This window comes from Nematolebias whitei, chromosome 4 (assembly GCF_014905685.2).
Source record: "Nematolebias whitei isolate Nwh7 chromosome 4, NemWhi1, whole genome shotgun sequence".
NCBI lineage: Eukaryota > Metazoa > Chordata > Actinopteri > Cyprinodontiformes > Rivulidae > Nematolebias > Nematolebias whitei.
The window spans coordinates 56,156,714-56,170,902 of record NC_056501.1 but is presented as its reverse complement, the minus strand read 5'-3'; the positions used below and the strand labels follow the sequence as shown (position 1 = coordinate 56,170,902).

General features: G+C 43.5%; 1 protein-coding gene across 1 annotated transcript in view; it reads right to left on the bottom strand.

Moving 5' to 3' along the window:
* Window positions 1–655: 655 nt before the first annotated feature.
* LOC119408333 (storkhead-box protein 2) overlaps window positions 656–14,189 on the bottom strand; it is a 32,499-nt gene continuing 18,965 nt past the window's right edge. The window contains exon 3 of the mRNA XM_037675129.1: window positions 656–860. Coding sequence (XP_037531057.1) covers window positions 656–860 — 205 coding nt within the window. The remainder of the gene's footprint in view (window positions 861–14,189) is intronic.

Genomic DNA, 14,189 nt, shown 5'->3' with positions numbered 1-14,189 from the left:
GGGGGGGGGGGGGGCATCACAGCCATGAATATGGCCTGGTTCTGTTTGAAAATGTGCTGCAGCCATCACATTTTAAATGACCGTAGTTCTTTCTAAATAACGGTGCAATTCGTTAGTTGAACTCTTCAATGTGTTCTCCAGGTTTTACTGTAAATAAACATCTTTATTCACATTTTACAAGTCAGCAGGTTTTGGCCTTGGTGCTGTCGGACCTGGACCATCAGCAGGTTTTGGACTTGGTGCTGTCGGACCTGGACCATCAGCAGGTTTTGGACTTGGTGCTGTCGGACCTGGACCATCAGACGCTGAGCTGCAGCTCCTCAGTGTGTAGCACCGCTTAAAGGAAATACACTGAGCTGGAGCAATTAGGATGGGAGTGAAGATAAAAGAACCTGAGATAACAGAACACACACACACACACGCACGCACACAAACACACACACACACACACTTACAAAAACAACGTAACAGCAGTAGTGTGTAAACTACAGATTGAGTGACGTCAGTCTGGCCCGTCTGTGTTTCTGTTTATAGAAGTTAGACACGGTTCTTGATGCAGTGTCTCATCAGAGGAAACCACTGCTCCACCGTTTCAGTCAGTTTGAAGATGATGAAACTTGAATTTTATTTTAACTGTCCGGGCACCGCTCCAACGCTACACGCTTGTAATGGATGCAAGGCAAGCGTTGGGCTTTTGGATCTTCTCTGCTTGGGTGCTAGTAGGTTCTGAAATGGTGTGGAAAGAAAAAGGAGGCCCGCTGCCACCGGTGATGCCGAGGTGTCCAGGGCTCAGCGCCATGTTCTGACGTCGGTTACGCTCCACGATCGACGACGTGTTCGATGCTAAACTCTCTCGTGTTCTGCAAAGACAAAGAGCTAAAATGTAAACAGACACACAAAAAGCAGCTAGCATTTTAGCTAGAGGCTAACGACGGTAAAACACCATGGCTAATATAAAACAGATCCTTAAAGTCATTAACAGCAGGATTTGAGTTGTGACATTCACTGACCAAACATAACTCAAATTTACATTGTTCTGACTAGATAACTGAAGGTCAAGTTTATTTATGAAGCACATTTAAAGCTGTTACCAAAGTGATGAACAATAAGTTCAAAGTGAGTAATTAAAGAAATAACAAAATGTAATTAAAAGCATCAAAAGAAAAACATAAAAACACAAAAACTGTAAAATATTAAATCAAATCACACTGTATTAAACACAGGTGTGTTTCCTTGATTGGTTCCTTGATTGATTGACCTTGACAAGACATGTATGAGGACAGCAAGACATATATGAGGACATTCCTTGATGTCACTAAGACATTTTAACAGAGGGTGAATGGAGTAGGAACTATTTGGTTTTAAGGACAGATAAATCTGATAATTAACAGCATAAAGGAATGGGATGGTTCAAGACAGACGTCACGAAAAACTTCACTGGTTTCACCATTAAAGAAACAAAACTTCAACATCATTTAGTAGATTTGATCTCAAAACAAAAACTACTGCTGTGTGAAAATATCAGTTTTATGATTATAGATATATTATAGTCATTAAAACATTAAAAATGAAACATTGTTTTAATTACATGTATTGAAATTATTAGTATTTTTTATTAAATCAAGTTTTAAATGAGGGTCAGGCAGAATGCCAGGAAAAAGCAGTGCTTGTTTCACCAAGCAGCTCGTTTAATGACACTGAAGGCACTTCTTCACAGACGTGTTTATTTTTTTTTTTCATTTAGCCTTTATTTATCCAGGTTAGTCTCATTGAGCCACGAGAACTCATTTTCAAGAGAGACCTGTTTATTCCTCAGCTGTGTGTGTGTGTGTGTGTGTGTGTGTGTACCTCGCAAATTCAGGTTTCCATTTGAGAGAAAAAGGTTTTAGCTCCACAACACAAAAACTGTAGCACCACAACCATTTTTATAATCCTTAGACAATTAGAAACTCAGGCAGAGCTTGGAGACCTTTGTGTCAGTGAGGGACATGAAGTCACAAAACAAACTGCTCTTCATGATGGACAACCCGTCCCCTTCATGACACCCTGTAAAGGCAGCGAAGCTCCTTTTCTAACAGATTCGCTCTGCTCCGCTGCCTTAGAGAACACCACAGGAAATCAATGCTGCTAGATGTGATTTAATTTCATAACCATTCATGGTGGTGCAGAGGTTAGAGAAGGTGCGCCTGTGATCGGAAGGTTGCTAGTTCAACTGAACTAGATGACCGACAACATCAAAATGTGGGTGGGAAAGGTGAAGCACCCACACCTGCCTCCACCCTCATTTGCCCCATTCAGGTCCCCCAGCAAGGCCTTAAACCCCCAGCATCTGCAGCTCTCTGCTCCACACAGAGGGCTGTGGTAGATCAGTGGTCTGTGGTTGTGTCAGGAAGGACATCCATCTATCCATTCTCTTCCTCTTATCTGGGGTCGTGGGGGTAAATGGTAAATGGACTGTACTTATATAGCGCCTTTCTATCTTATCGAGATACTCAAAGCGCTTTACACTACAATCTGTGTCCTCATTTACCCATTCATACAGCACTCTACTAGATCTCTACAAATCTAATTGAACAAATCATTCTAAAGAGACTAATCAGTGCTTTATCACATTCATACACCAATGGGACACACATCTGAGGCAACGAGGGATTCAGTGTCTTGCCCAGGGACACTTCGGCATGTGACTGCTGGTGGATTCGAACCCCCAACTCTTGCATTGGAGGACAACTGGGGTAGCAGCCAAAGTAGGGAGGCCCAGACTTCCCTCTCCCCAGCCACTTGGGCCAGCTCCTCCAGACGTTCCCAGGCCAGCCGAGAAACATATGCCCCTTTTCCACTGTCACAGTGCGGATCAGATCAGTTCGGGTCGGTTCAGATCGGCTCGGGTCTGTTGCGTTTCCATTTACACTTCTGGACCGGCTCTGTAGGCGGGGACTAGAATCCAACTCGTCTTACCACCTGGTGGCGGTAGTGCTCCCTTAAGCTACTTACTAGCCACCACTAAACGTATTAGAAGAAGAACACCCTGAAGGTTTTGTCACACGATGTTGTGGAAGAGATGTCATGCTCTAATGGAGTACCTCATGAGCTGTAACTTTTAAACCTGATTCATAATCCTACCTTAATGCCTTCCCTGCCTGATTTAAACCCATGTGTTTTTCATTTTAGTATAGATTTTTACAATAAAGATGTATTAAAAATATCTTTACTTTTATTATTTACAGATATGCACAAGGTTCATGTTAAAATTGCAAAACATCACACTGTGCTGTAATCTTTGAAACTGCTTTTACAATAAGATACAGACTTGAAAACAATTAGGTTAAATTTTGTCCTTTGTCCTTAAATTTTAAAGATTTGTCTTTCATTAAATTTAAAAACATAAATTTATTACTTATTAATCTAAAAAAGTTAAGTCTGGTCCTCTGGACATTCAGAAAACAAAACATACAAAAAACATTTATTGTTTATTTATTATAAACTGTATTGTTTGTTTTGTGAATGTCCAGAGGACCAGACTTAACTTTTTAGATTTTTCTACCTGGATTATTGAGCAGCATCAGGATATTATTTAATAAATAGTCAGTTGGTCTGTGAACACCATGGGGTCCTAGAAGAGTTGAAGAGGTGGCTGTTGATGTCTGTGCCTCCCTGGTAAAGATGCTGCTCCACAACCCTGAAGCAGAAGATGATGGATTGATGGATGGATGGACAGATGGCGAAAGAGGAGACCATCAAACACAGCAGGAGTGGTCAGTTCAGTTGAACTCCTGCATGTTTGCTTCAGATCAGCTGTTCAAATCTCTGCAGGTTCAAATAAAAGGTGCACCAGGACTTTCAGCTGAATCTCTCAGGCCACAGTTGTACGGCCGATAACTGATAATTGATAACTGATAAATGATAACTGTCTTTTCTGAATTTTTGACTGTTTTTGTCTCACTTCATCCTAGAACCAAAAAATTTATAACATAATAACAGTTGAGCAGATTCTAGTAATCTTTTCTTAGGATCCATTAAAGATCAAATGCAATTGGAAATTATTCTCAACTTCCAGGATGAATTTAAACAAACACTATATGAACTTAACATTGTAAAATTTGTTTAGGAAATTTAATGTTCAAGGACACTGCTTAAGAAAAAAATTGTTTAATAGGAAAAGTAAGAAGTGAAAAATGTAGAAAAATAAAAATACAGCCTCCAACTAATGATTGTGTATCTGTGTGTCCCTTGTCTCACGGGCTTCATCCAGAAGAAGACACAAGTGTTGTTCCTGCTGTGTCCGGTTCAGTTCTTCATGTTCATTCAGTGATGAAATAAGACTTTTCTTTACTGGACTCTTCTCTCTCTCTCTTGTCTAGAAAGAAGAAAAAGGTGGTTAATTCAAGCTACATATTGTTTTTGAATAAATGCATAAAACAAAGAAAGGTGCTGCTAACAGCTATAATAGATATATTAATAATAAGAAACTGATCAAATAAGAAAATGAAAAATAAATTGATTTAAAAATAATGAAAATAATATAATAATAACAGTGGATATATGAATCAGAAAGTATTATACAGATGCAGATATTCTTTATTGTCATTCGCACCTCATGTGGTACATGTGGTGGATCAAAATTATGTTTGCAGGGTCCCAGTTACATCCAACAATAAAATGTATAATAAAAACAGTAATAAGATCTAAGATATGAACTAAGAAAAACAACTAAAAATATAATAAGCTCTAATAGCATAAAAACAAACACAATACGCTGAACAGCAGCACGGACATGAGTCTGTGTGAACAGACGAGCACGAATGAACACAGCAACATGAAACAGATCAGCAGCAACATGATGTGATTCTTCACAGTGTTATATATTGAGGCTGCTCAAACTCAAGTTCATGTTGCTGTTTGACGTATTGTTTTGATTGTTTACTGCTATTAGTGCTTAGTGTTTTATTAGTAGATGTTTTTTAGTTGATATTTTTCTTAATTCATATCTTAGATCTTATTACTGTTTTTCTTTTACATTTTGTTGTCTGTAACTGGGACCCTGTGTACAAAGTACATAATTTCATCCCAATTCAGTATTTATTCAACATTTTATTTTTTTACTTTAAAAATACAATAAATCAAGTCCTTATCGGCACAAATAAAGTGATGTGGAACATGTTGCATCTGTTCTTACCGAGCACAGAAGCTGCAGCATTGTGCTGCTCTGTGAGGTGCAGCTGGGCTGTGATGGAGCTCTGTCAGGTGCAGACTCCTCTGATGGAGCTCTGTCAGGTGTAGACTCCGCTGATGGAGCAGGGGCAGGAGCCGGGAGGCTTGGAGGGTTTAATGTGGAGTTTAGAGATGAACCGTCGCGCTGAAATATGTTCTGGATAAAATACAGTGAGAAACAGGACCGGAGGACAGTTAGCATTTATGCAAATTAGCTTAGCATCGTAGCACCGACGTTGTCCTATTATGGCGTCAGCCTCTTTTGTTAGTTAAAAATATGTTCAGAACCGATGGGATGAGTCACTTAAAATATGTTTAAAGTTAGAAAACACTCACCATCTTCTATAAATGATTCAAGTAGAGCAGTGGCCGTGTCCAAACCACCCTCCAATCCTCCATCTAGCTCGCTTTGACTTTTTTCGTCGGCCACCAAACACAACAACACCTGCACTTCTGCATTTGACCACAGCTTTGATATTATTGTTTTTTTATAGCTTCAAAATACTAAAAGATACGCTCCTTGAGTTATTGCTACTGGCAAGCGGTAGAGAAAAAAATGATGGATTGGGTTGTTTGGAAAGACTCAACAGACTCCTCCCCCCGACCAATCAGTGACCGACAATGTTTCTGACGTCATGGTGCGGCTCGCTTGGACCCCCTTGAGAAGCCGGGCCAGAATTTAGGGAGGCGAGCCGGTCACAGGGACAGTAGAAAGACCTCAAACGCGCGTGAAGCCGGAAATATCCGACCCGCGCCGTCATAGTGGAAAAGGGGCAATAGTCCCTCCAGCGCGTCATGGATCTCCCTCTGGGTCTCCTCCCGGTGGGACGTGCCCGCAACACCTCACCAGGGAGGCGTCCAGGAGGCATCCTAACCAGATGCCTGAGCCACCTGAACTGGCTAATCTCGATGTGGAGAAGCAGCGGCTCTATTCTGAGTCCCTCCCGGTTGACCGAGCTTCTCACCCTATCTCTAAGGGAGAGCCCAGACACACTGCTGAGAAAACTCATTATGGCCGCTTGTATCCGAGATCTCGTTCTTTTGGTCACAACCCAAAGCACATGACCAGAGATGAGGGTAGGAACTTAGATCGACCGGTAAATTGAGAGCTTCGCTTTTTGACTCAGCTCTCTCTTCACCATGACAGTCCGATACAGCGCCCGCTTCACTGCCGACGCTGCACCTATCCGCCTATCAATCTCACGCTCCATTTCTCGCTCATTCGTGAACAAGACCCCAAGATACTTAAACTCCTCCACTTGGGGCAGGACCTCCTCCCCGACCCGGAGAGGGAACTCTACCCTTTTACGGTTCAAGACCATGGCCTCGGATTTGGAGGAACTGATCTTCATCCCGGCCGTGTCACACTCGGCTGCAAACCGCTCCAGCGAAAGCTGTAGATCACGACCTGATGAAGCCAATAGGACCACATCATCTGCAAAAAATGGAGAAGCAATCCTAAGGCCACCAAAACTGATACTCTCAACACCTTGGCTGTGTCTAGAAATTCTGTCCATAAAAGTTATGAACAGAATCGTGACAAAGGGCAACCTTGGCGGAGTCCAACTCCCACTGGTAACGAGCCCGACCTACTGCCGGCAATGCCAACCAAGCTCTGACACCGGTCGTACAGGGACTTAACAGCCCATATCAAAGGGCCTGGTACCCCATACTCCCGGAGTACCTCCCACAGGGCTCCCTGAGGGACGCAGTCGAACGCCTTCTTCAAGTCCACAAAGCACATTTAGACTGGTTGGGCAAACTCCCACGTACCCTCCAGGACCATGCTGAGGGTGTAGAGCTGGTCCAGTGTTCCACGACCAGGACAAAAACTACACTGCTCCTCCTGAATCCGAGGTTCGACTGTCCGACGGATCCTCCTCTCCAGAACCCCTGAATAGACCTTACCAGGGAGGCTTAAGAGCGTGATCCCCCTGTAGTTGGAACACACTCTACGGTCCCCCTTTTTGAATAGGGGGACCACCACCCCAGTCTGCCAATCCAGGGGAACTGCCCCCAATGTCCACGCAAAATTGCAGAGTCGTGTAAGCCAACACAACCCCACAAAATCCAGAGCTTTAAGGAACTCCGGGCGAATCTCATCCACCCCTGGGGCCCTGCCACCGAGGAGCTTTTTAACCACCTTTTGTGACCTCAGCACCAGAGATTGGAAAGCCTGACCCAAAGTTCCCAGGCTCTGCTTCCCCAGTGGAAGACGTGCCAGTGAGATTGAGGAGGTCTTCAAAGTATTCTGCCCACCGACATCCCGAGTTGAGGTCAGCAGCACACCACCCCCCACTATAAACAGTGTTGGTGGTGTAAAGCTTTCCCCCCCGAGACACCAGAAGGTGGACCAGAATCGCCTCGAAGCCGTACGGAAGTCATTCTCCATGCCCTCTTCGAACTCCTCCCATGCCCGAGTTTTTGCCTCAGCGACCACCCGAGTGGGCATGTCGCTTGGACTACCGGTACCCATCAGATGCTTCTGGGGTCCCACAGGCCAAAAAGACCCGATAGGACTCCTTCAAGTCAAGTCAACTTTATTTATAGAGCACATTTAAAACAGAACCTGTTATCAAAGTACTTAACAACGACAACAACAACAACAACAACAACAACAACAACAACAACAACAACAACAACAACAACAACAACAATCAATGAGAGTTAAATTAAAGAAAAAAAATACAATACACTAATAATAATAACTGAAGAATCAATAAAAAGCATTTAAAACATAGGGTCACAGATAAAACAAAAAACACTAGATCAATTTACACTGTGTAAAATGCCTGCGAGAACAGATATGTTTTTAGCAGAGATTTGAAGTGAGGAAGGGAGGTGGCCTGCCTGATGTTGGGGGGCAGGTTGTTCCAGAGTTTGGGGTCCATGACTGAAAAAACCCGATCTCCTCTGAGCTTCAGTCTTGTTTTTGGAACAGCCAAAAGCAGCTGATTGGATGATCTCAGGGCCCGAGAGGGAACGTAAGGTTCCAGAAGCTCAGAGAGGTAAAGGGGTGCGAGGCCATTTAAGCATATGAAGGTCAACAGAAGAATTTTAAAGACTATCCTAGTACGAACAGGGAGCCAGTGAAGGGAGGACAGAACTGGTGAAATATATTCAGACCTACGAGTTCCGGTTAAAAGACGAGCAACAGCATTCTGGATGAGTTGAAGACGTGAAACGGAGGCCTAGCTGACCCCAGCATAGAGTGCATTAAAATAGTCCAATCGGGTCGTGACAAAGGCATGGACTAGTTTCTCAAGGTCGGGTCTGGACAACACTGGCTTGAGCTTAGCTACCTGTCTTAGTTGGAAGAAGCTTTTCTGCAGAAAAGAGTGGATTTGTTTGTCAAACTTGAAGTCAGAGTCTAAAACCATCCCAAGATGTTTACCAAACTGCTTAAGACATGGCTGAAGAGAGTCCAGGTTGACAGGATCAGTGGCAGCAGTAGAGCTAGGGCTAAAGACAATGACTTCAGTCTTCTCATCATTAAAACTTAAGAAATTTGAAGCCATCCAGGCCTTAATGTCGTCCAGACATTTTAACAGTGGGTGAATGGAGCAAAAACTTGCTGGTTTCACAGGCAGGTACAAACCGGATTCCAAAAAAGTTGGGACACTAAACAAATTGTGAATAAAAACTGAATGCAATGATGTTGAGGTGCCAACATATAATATTTTATTCAAAATAGAACACAAATCACAGATCAAAAGTTTAAACTGAGAGAATTTACCATTTTAAGGGAAAACTCTGTTGTTTCCAAATTTCATGGCGTCAACAAATCCCCAAAAAGTTGGGACAAGTCCATTTTTACCACTGTGTGGCATCCACCCTTCTTCTTACAACACTCAACAGACGTCTGGGGACAGAGGAGACCAGTTTCTCAAGTTTAGAAATAGGAATGCTCTCCCATTCATGTCTAATACAGACCTCTAACTGTTCAATCGTCTTGGGCCTTCTTTGTCGCACCTTCCACTGTATGATGCGCCAAATGTTCTCTATAGGTGAAATATATGGTCTGCAGGCTGGCCATTTCAGTACCTGGATCCTTCTCCTACGTAGCCATGATGTTTTGATTGCTGCAGAATGTGGTCTGGCATTATCGTGTTGAAAAATGCAGGGTCTTCCCTGAAAGAGATGGTGTCTAGATGGGAACATATGTTGTTCTAGAACCTGAACATAGTTCTCTGCATTAATGGTGCCTTTCCAGACATGCAAGCTGCCCATACCACAAGCGCTCATGCAACCCCATACCATCAGTGATGCAGGCTTCTGAACGGAGCGTTGATAACAACTTGAGCTATCCTTGTCCTCTCTGGTCCAGATGACATGGCGTCCCAGTGTTCTATAAAGAACTTCAAATCGTGACTCATCTGACCACAGAACAGTCTTCCATTTTGCCACACTCCATTTTAAATGACCCCTGGCCCAGTGCAAACGTCTGAGCTTGTGGAGCTTGCTTAGAAATTCATTCATCCATCCATCCATCCATCCATCCATCCATCCATCCATCCATCCATCCATCCATTATCTTTACCCGCTTATTCCATTTTGGGTCACGGGGGTCGCTGGTGCCCATGTCCAGCAATCACTGTGCGAGGGGCGGGGTACACCCTGGACAGGTCGCAAGTCCATCACAGGGCCACATAGAGACAAACAAGAAAAACAACCATTCACTCTTTCATTCAACCTTTATTTAGACAGGTAAATCCCATTGAGCCTTGAGGACTCATTTACAAGAGAGACTTGATTTCAACAAAGAATGACGACAACAAATGAAATAGAAATGGCTTCCTCTTTGCACTGTAGAGTTTCAGCTGGCAACAGCGGATGGCACGGTGGATTGTGTTCACTGACAATGCTTTCTGGAAGTATTCCAGAGCCCATTCTGTTATTTCCTTGACAGTGGCATTCCTGTTTGAGGTGCAGTGACGTTTAAGGGCCCGGAGATCACGAGCATCCAGTAGAGTTTTATGGCCTTGACCCTTACGCACAGCGATTGTTCCAGATTTTCTGAATCTTTTGATGATGTTATGCACGGTTGATGATGATAACTTAAAAGTCTTTGCTATTTTACGCTGGGTAACACCATTCTGGTATTGTTGCACTATCTTTCTGCGCAACAATGGTGGAATTGGTGATCCTCTTACCATCTTGGCTTCTGAGAGACACTGACACTTTGAGAAGCTCTTTTTATAACCAATCATGTTGTCAATTGACCTAATTAGTGTTAATTGGTCTTCCAGCTGTTCATTATATGCTCAATTTCCTTTTTCCAGCCACTTATTGCTACTTGTCCCAACTTTTTGGGGATTTGTTGACACTGTGAATTTTTGAATCAACATATTTTTTCTTTAAAATGTTATATTTACTCAGATTAAACTTTTGATCTGTCATCTATGTTATATTACGAATAAAATATTGACATTTGCCATCTCCACATCATTGCATTCAGTTTTTATTCACAATTTGTTTAGTGTCCCAACTTTTTTGGATTCCGGTTTGTAGATCTGACAGTCATCCGCATAGCAATAGAATGAAAGACCATGTTTCCTCAGGATGGACCCCAGTGGGAGCAAATAAAGTGAGAACAGAAGGGGTCCAAGAATCGAACTCTGTGGGACCCCGCAAGAAAGAGGTAATGAGGCGGATACATTATTATCAGCCTTGACACAAAAACTCCTGCCACTCAGGTATCAGCGGAACCATTCTAATGCAGCACCTGTGATCCCAACCCACTGTTCCAGCCGTGATATAAGGATACAGTGGTCAACAGTATCAAAAGCAGCAGTAAGGTCCAGGAGCACAAGTACCACAAATTGACCAGAATCATTTGATATCATAATATCTTTACAAACCCTTACTAATGCTGTTTCAGTGCTGTGGAGTTGCTTAAAACCAGATTGAAAAATCTCAAAGATTCTGTTCTCATTCAAAAACTTGTTTAATTGAATGAAAACTATTTTCTCCAAGATTTTGGACAGGAAGGGAAGTTTTGAGATTGGTCTGAAATTTGAGCAAGTCGAAGGGTCAAGAAGTCCAGGTTTCTTTTTTTTTTCCCCTTGTCCTGTCCGGCATTGTGACACTTAGAATTATTGTCTGAGTGTCAAAGTGATGCCCAACAGATTTACTTTCACAAGCAGAGCATTATGGCTGGCCTTAATGCTCCACTTGATATGAAGTCCAGGTTTCTTAATTAACGGATGAACTACTGCATGTTTGAAAAAAATTGGGAACCACACTTGTCACAATACTACTATTTATAATAGTAAGAACAAAGAACAGAGGGTCCAATCGTGGATTGAACTTGTTTGAAAAATGACGCAGGAATGGGGTCAGCAGGGGAATCAGAGGGTTTCATCTGACCAACGACTGTTTGGAAATGGGAGTGAAATGGGTTCAAACTGTTTGAAGACAGCTGAGCAAGGGACAAAGACAGAGGGGTCAGTTGTGGACTGGGAGATGGATGACCTAATCATCTCTACCTTATCAGCAAAGTATCTGGTAAAGTCGTTGCAGATGTCAACAGAGGCCTCCATGCTGGCAGACCGAGGCACGTTTAAAATGGAATTTCCGGTATTAAAAAGAATGTGGGGATTTTGACTGTTTGAAGCAATGATTTGGGAGAAGTATTTGTTCTTTTCAGATTTAACGATGCTTTGATAATATTTCAAACATGTTTTTAACATAATAAAAGAAACCTGTAATTTGTCCTTTTTCCACTTGCGTTCAGCTCTCCTGCATAGACGTTTGGCTGCTCGAGTGGTCACGTTCAACCAGGGGTGTGGTTCCCACTTTGGTCGCCTGATTTTTAGCGGGGCCACGAGGTCTAAAATTTTAGAGCAGGTTGCATCATGCCTACTGGGCAGCTCCTGCGTACTAATACAGGCAGAGGTTTCAGGGACTGAGGCAGCATCAGTAATGAATGCAGAGGAAAAAAGAGCAGCGGTTGAAGAGTTAAATATTTGACAACTCTTGGCTAGAGCGGGGGATTTAGACTCATGAATAACAGAGGTTTCGAATGAAATGGGTTTGTGGTCTGAAACAATAGCATCCCCAATTTCCAGATTAACAACAGATAAACCGTGAGACAGAACTAAATCAAGTATACGGCCCTGTTGATGAGTTGGACCAACAACATTTTGCACAAAGTTGAAAGATTGTATCATATTTAGAAACTCCTGCACCAAAGGCTTGTCAGGACAGCAAACATGTACATTAAAGTCTCCCAGAATCAAGACCCTGTCGTAATTGAGCAGTACTCCAGACAGAAAGTAAAAAAAAAATCACTTATGAAGTTTTTGTTGTACGAGGGTGGCCTGTAGATCGGGCTGCACAGTGTTGGAGCGGCCCAGCTCAAAGTACAGCAGTTCAAAACTCTGAAAAGCTACAGCCTGTAGCTGTCTGCAGTTCCAGAGCTTTTTAAAAACTGTTAATAATCCACCACCCCTACCAGAAGTCCTTGGAGCATTAAAAAAGGCACAATCCACTGGCAAATGTTCAGGAAAAACACTTAACTTACCAGGGACGAGCCAGGTCTATGTAACAAACATGAAGTCCAAACCATTGGAGAAGAAAAAGTCATTTAAGATAAAGGTTTTATTTGCCAGCGACCTCACATTCAGCAGAGCAATCTTAGTAGGACCAGTAGCAGAAGGAAAAGCTGAGCACGGAGCACAGATCAGCTGTTTCAGATTTTTGGAGTTTGAACCGCACCTCCTAGGACCAGAGATGCCGCAGCTGTGCACGCGCCCACGGCGCGGGCCAGGCTCGACTACGGGGATCAGGCAGGACCCAGCAGGATCAGCGAAGCACCAGGACAGACGAATATCCAGCAGATGGTAGGCAGGAGATGATGCAGCAGACAACCCGGAGTTGGTTAAGTTCCACTGGAGATGACCAAAACTACAGCGGCTGCGCGCCCCCGCTGCGCGCCTCCGCTACACATACCAGGCCCGGCCACTTGTAGCAGGCTGGAGTTGAGTGGATCAGCGAAGCATCCGGATGAACAGTTTAACGTCTGATGGTCAGCAGCAGATGACGAAGCAGCAGAGAGCTTGATGCTGGCTTTAATCCTCACGAGACGGCCGGCACGTCTTCCACGGTGCCAGGAGCTATGTTTTTGGGCGGGCAGAAACGCCGCCTGCTGCAGGTAAACCGGGACATCAACAAGCAGAGGGGGTGGGGGTCCAGAGCCCCGATCAAAGTGGTCGAACAAGGCGGGGTTTGCAGTAGATAACTGTATATTTAAAATATCCTGATACATGCTCAATAATCCAGGTAGAAAAATCCAAAAAAGTTCAAGCTGGTCCTCTGGACATTCAAAAAACAAGAAAACAAAAAACAAAAAAGAAAAAGCAAAAAAATAATGTAGAAACGTTTCATCTCTCATCCGAGAGACTTCCTCAGTCTGAGGTGCTGTATTCAGCTCAGTCTCTTAAATAGCACCTTCCCAGAGTGGATCAACCAGTTTGCTGCTGACAATCAAAACCAGCTGCTCACATGGTCAAGAAGGACCATCAGCCTAACAATGGATCATCAGCACACTGATGGCTGCTTACTATTCACAGGGGGTTGAGTGATACTAGCAATCACAGCATTGTAAGAGGGGGACAGTTGAACCCGGAGGCCTCCACCCCTGTTTAATGATGGACGATTTCTTTTTACAAAGATGGCCTCCTTTACTCCTCTCTCAAACCATCGTTCCTCTCTGTCCAGGATGTGAACATATTCATCCCTGAAAGAGTGACCGCTGGCCTGGAAATGAGTGTAGACTGCAGAATCCTGGCCTGATGATGTTGATCTTCTATGCTGGGCCATCCTTTTGGCCAGTGGCTGTTTAGTTTCCCCGATGTAAGACTGATCACAGCCCTCCTGACACTGAACTGGGCAACATTACTCTGTTTGTGCCGGGGGACTGGATCTTTGGGATGAACCAGTCTTTGCCGTAATGTATTTTGGGGTTTAAAGGCCAC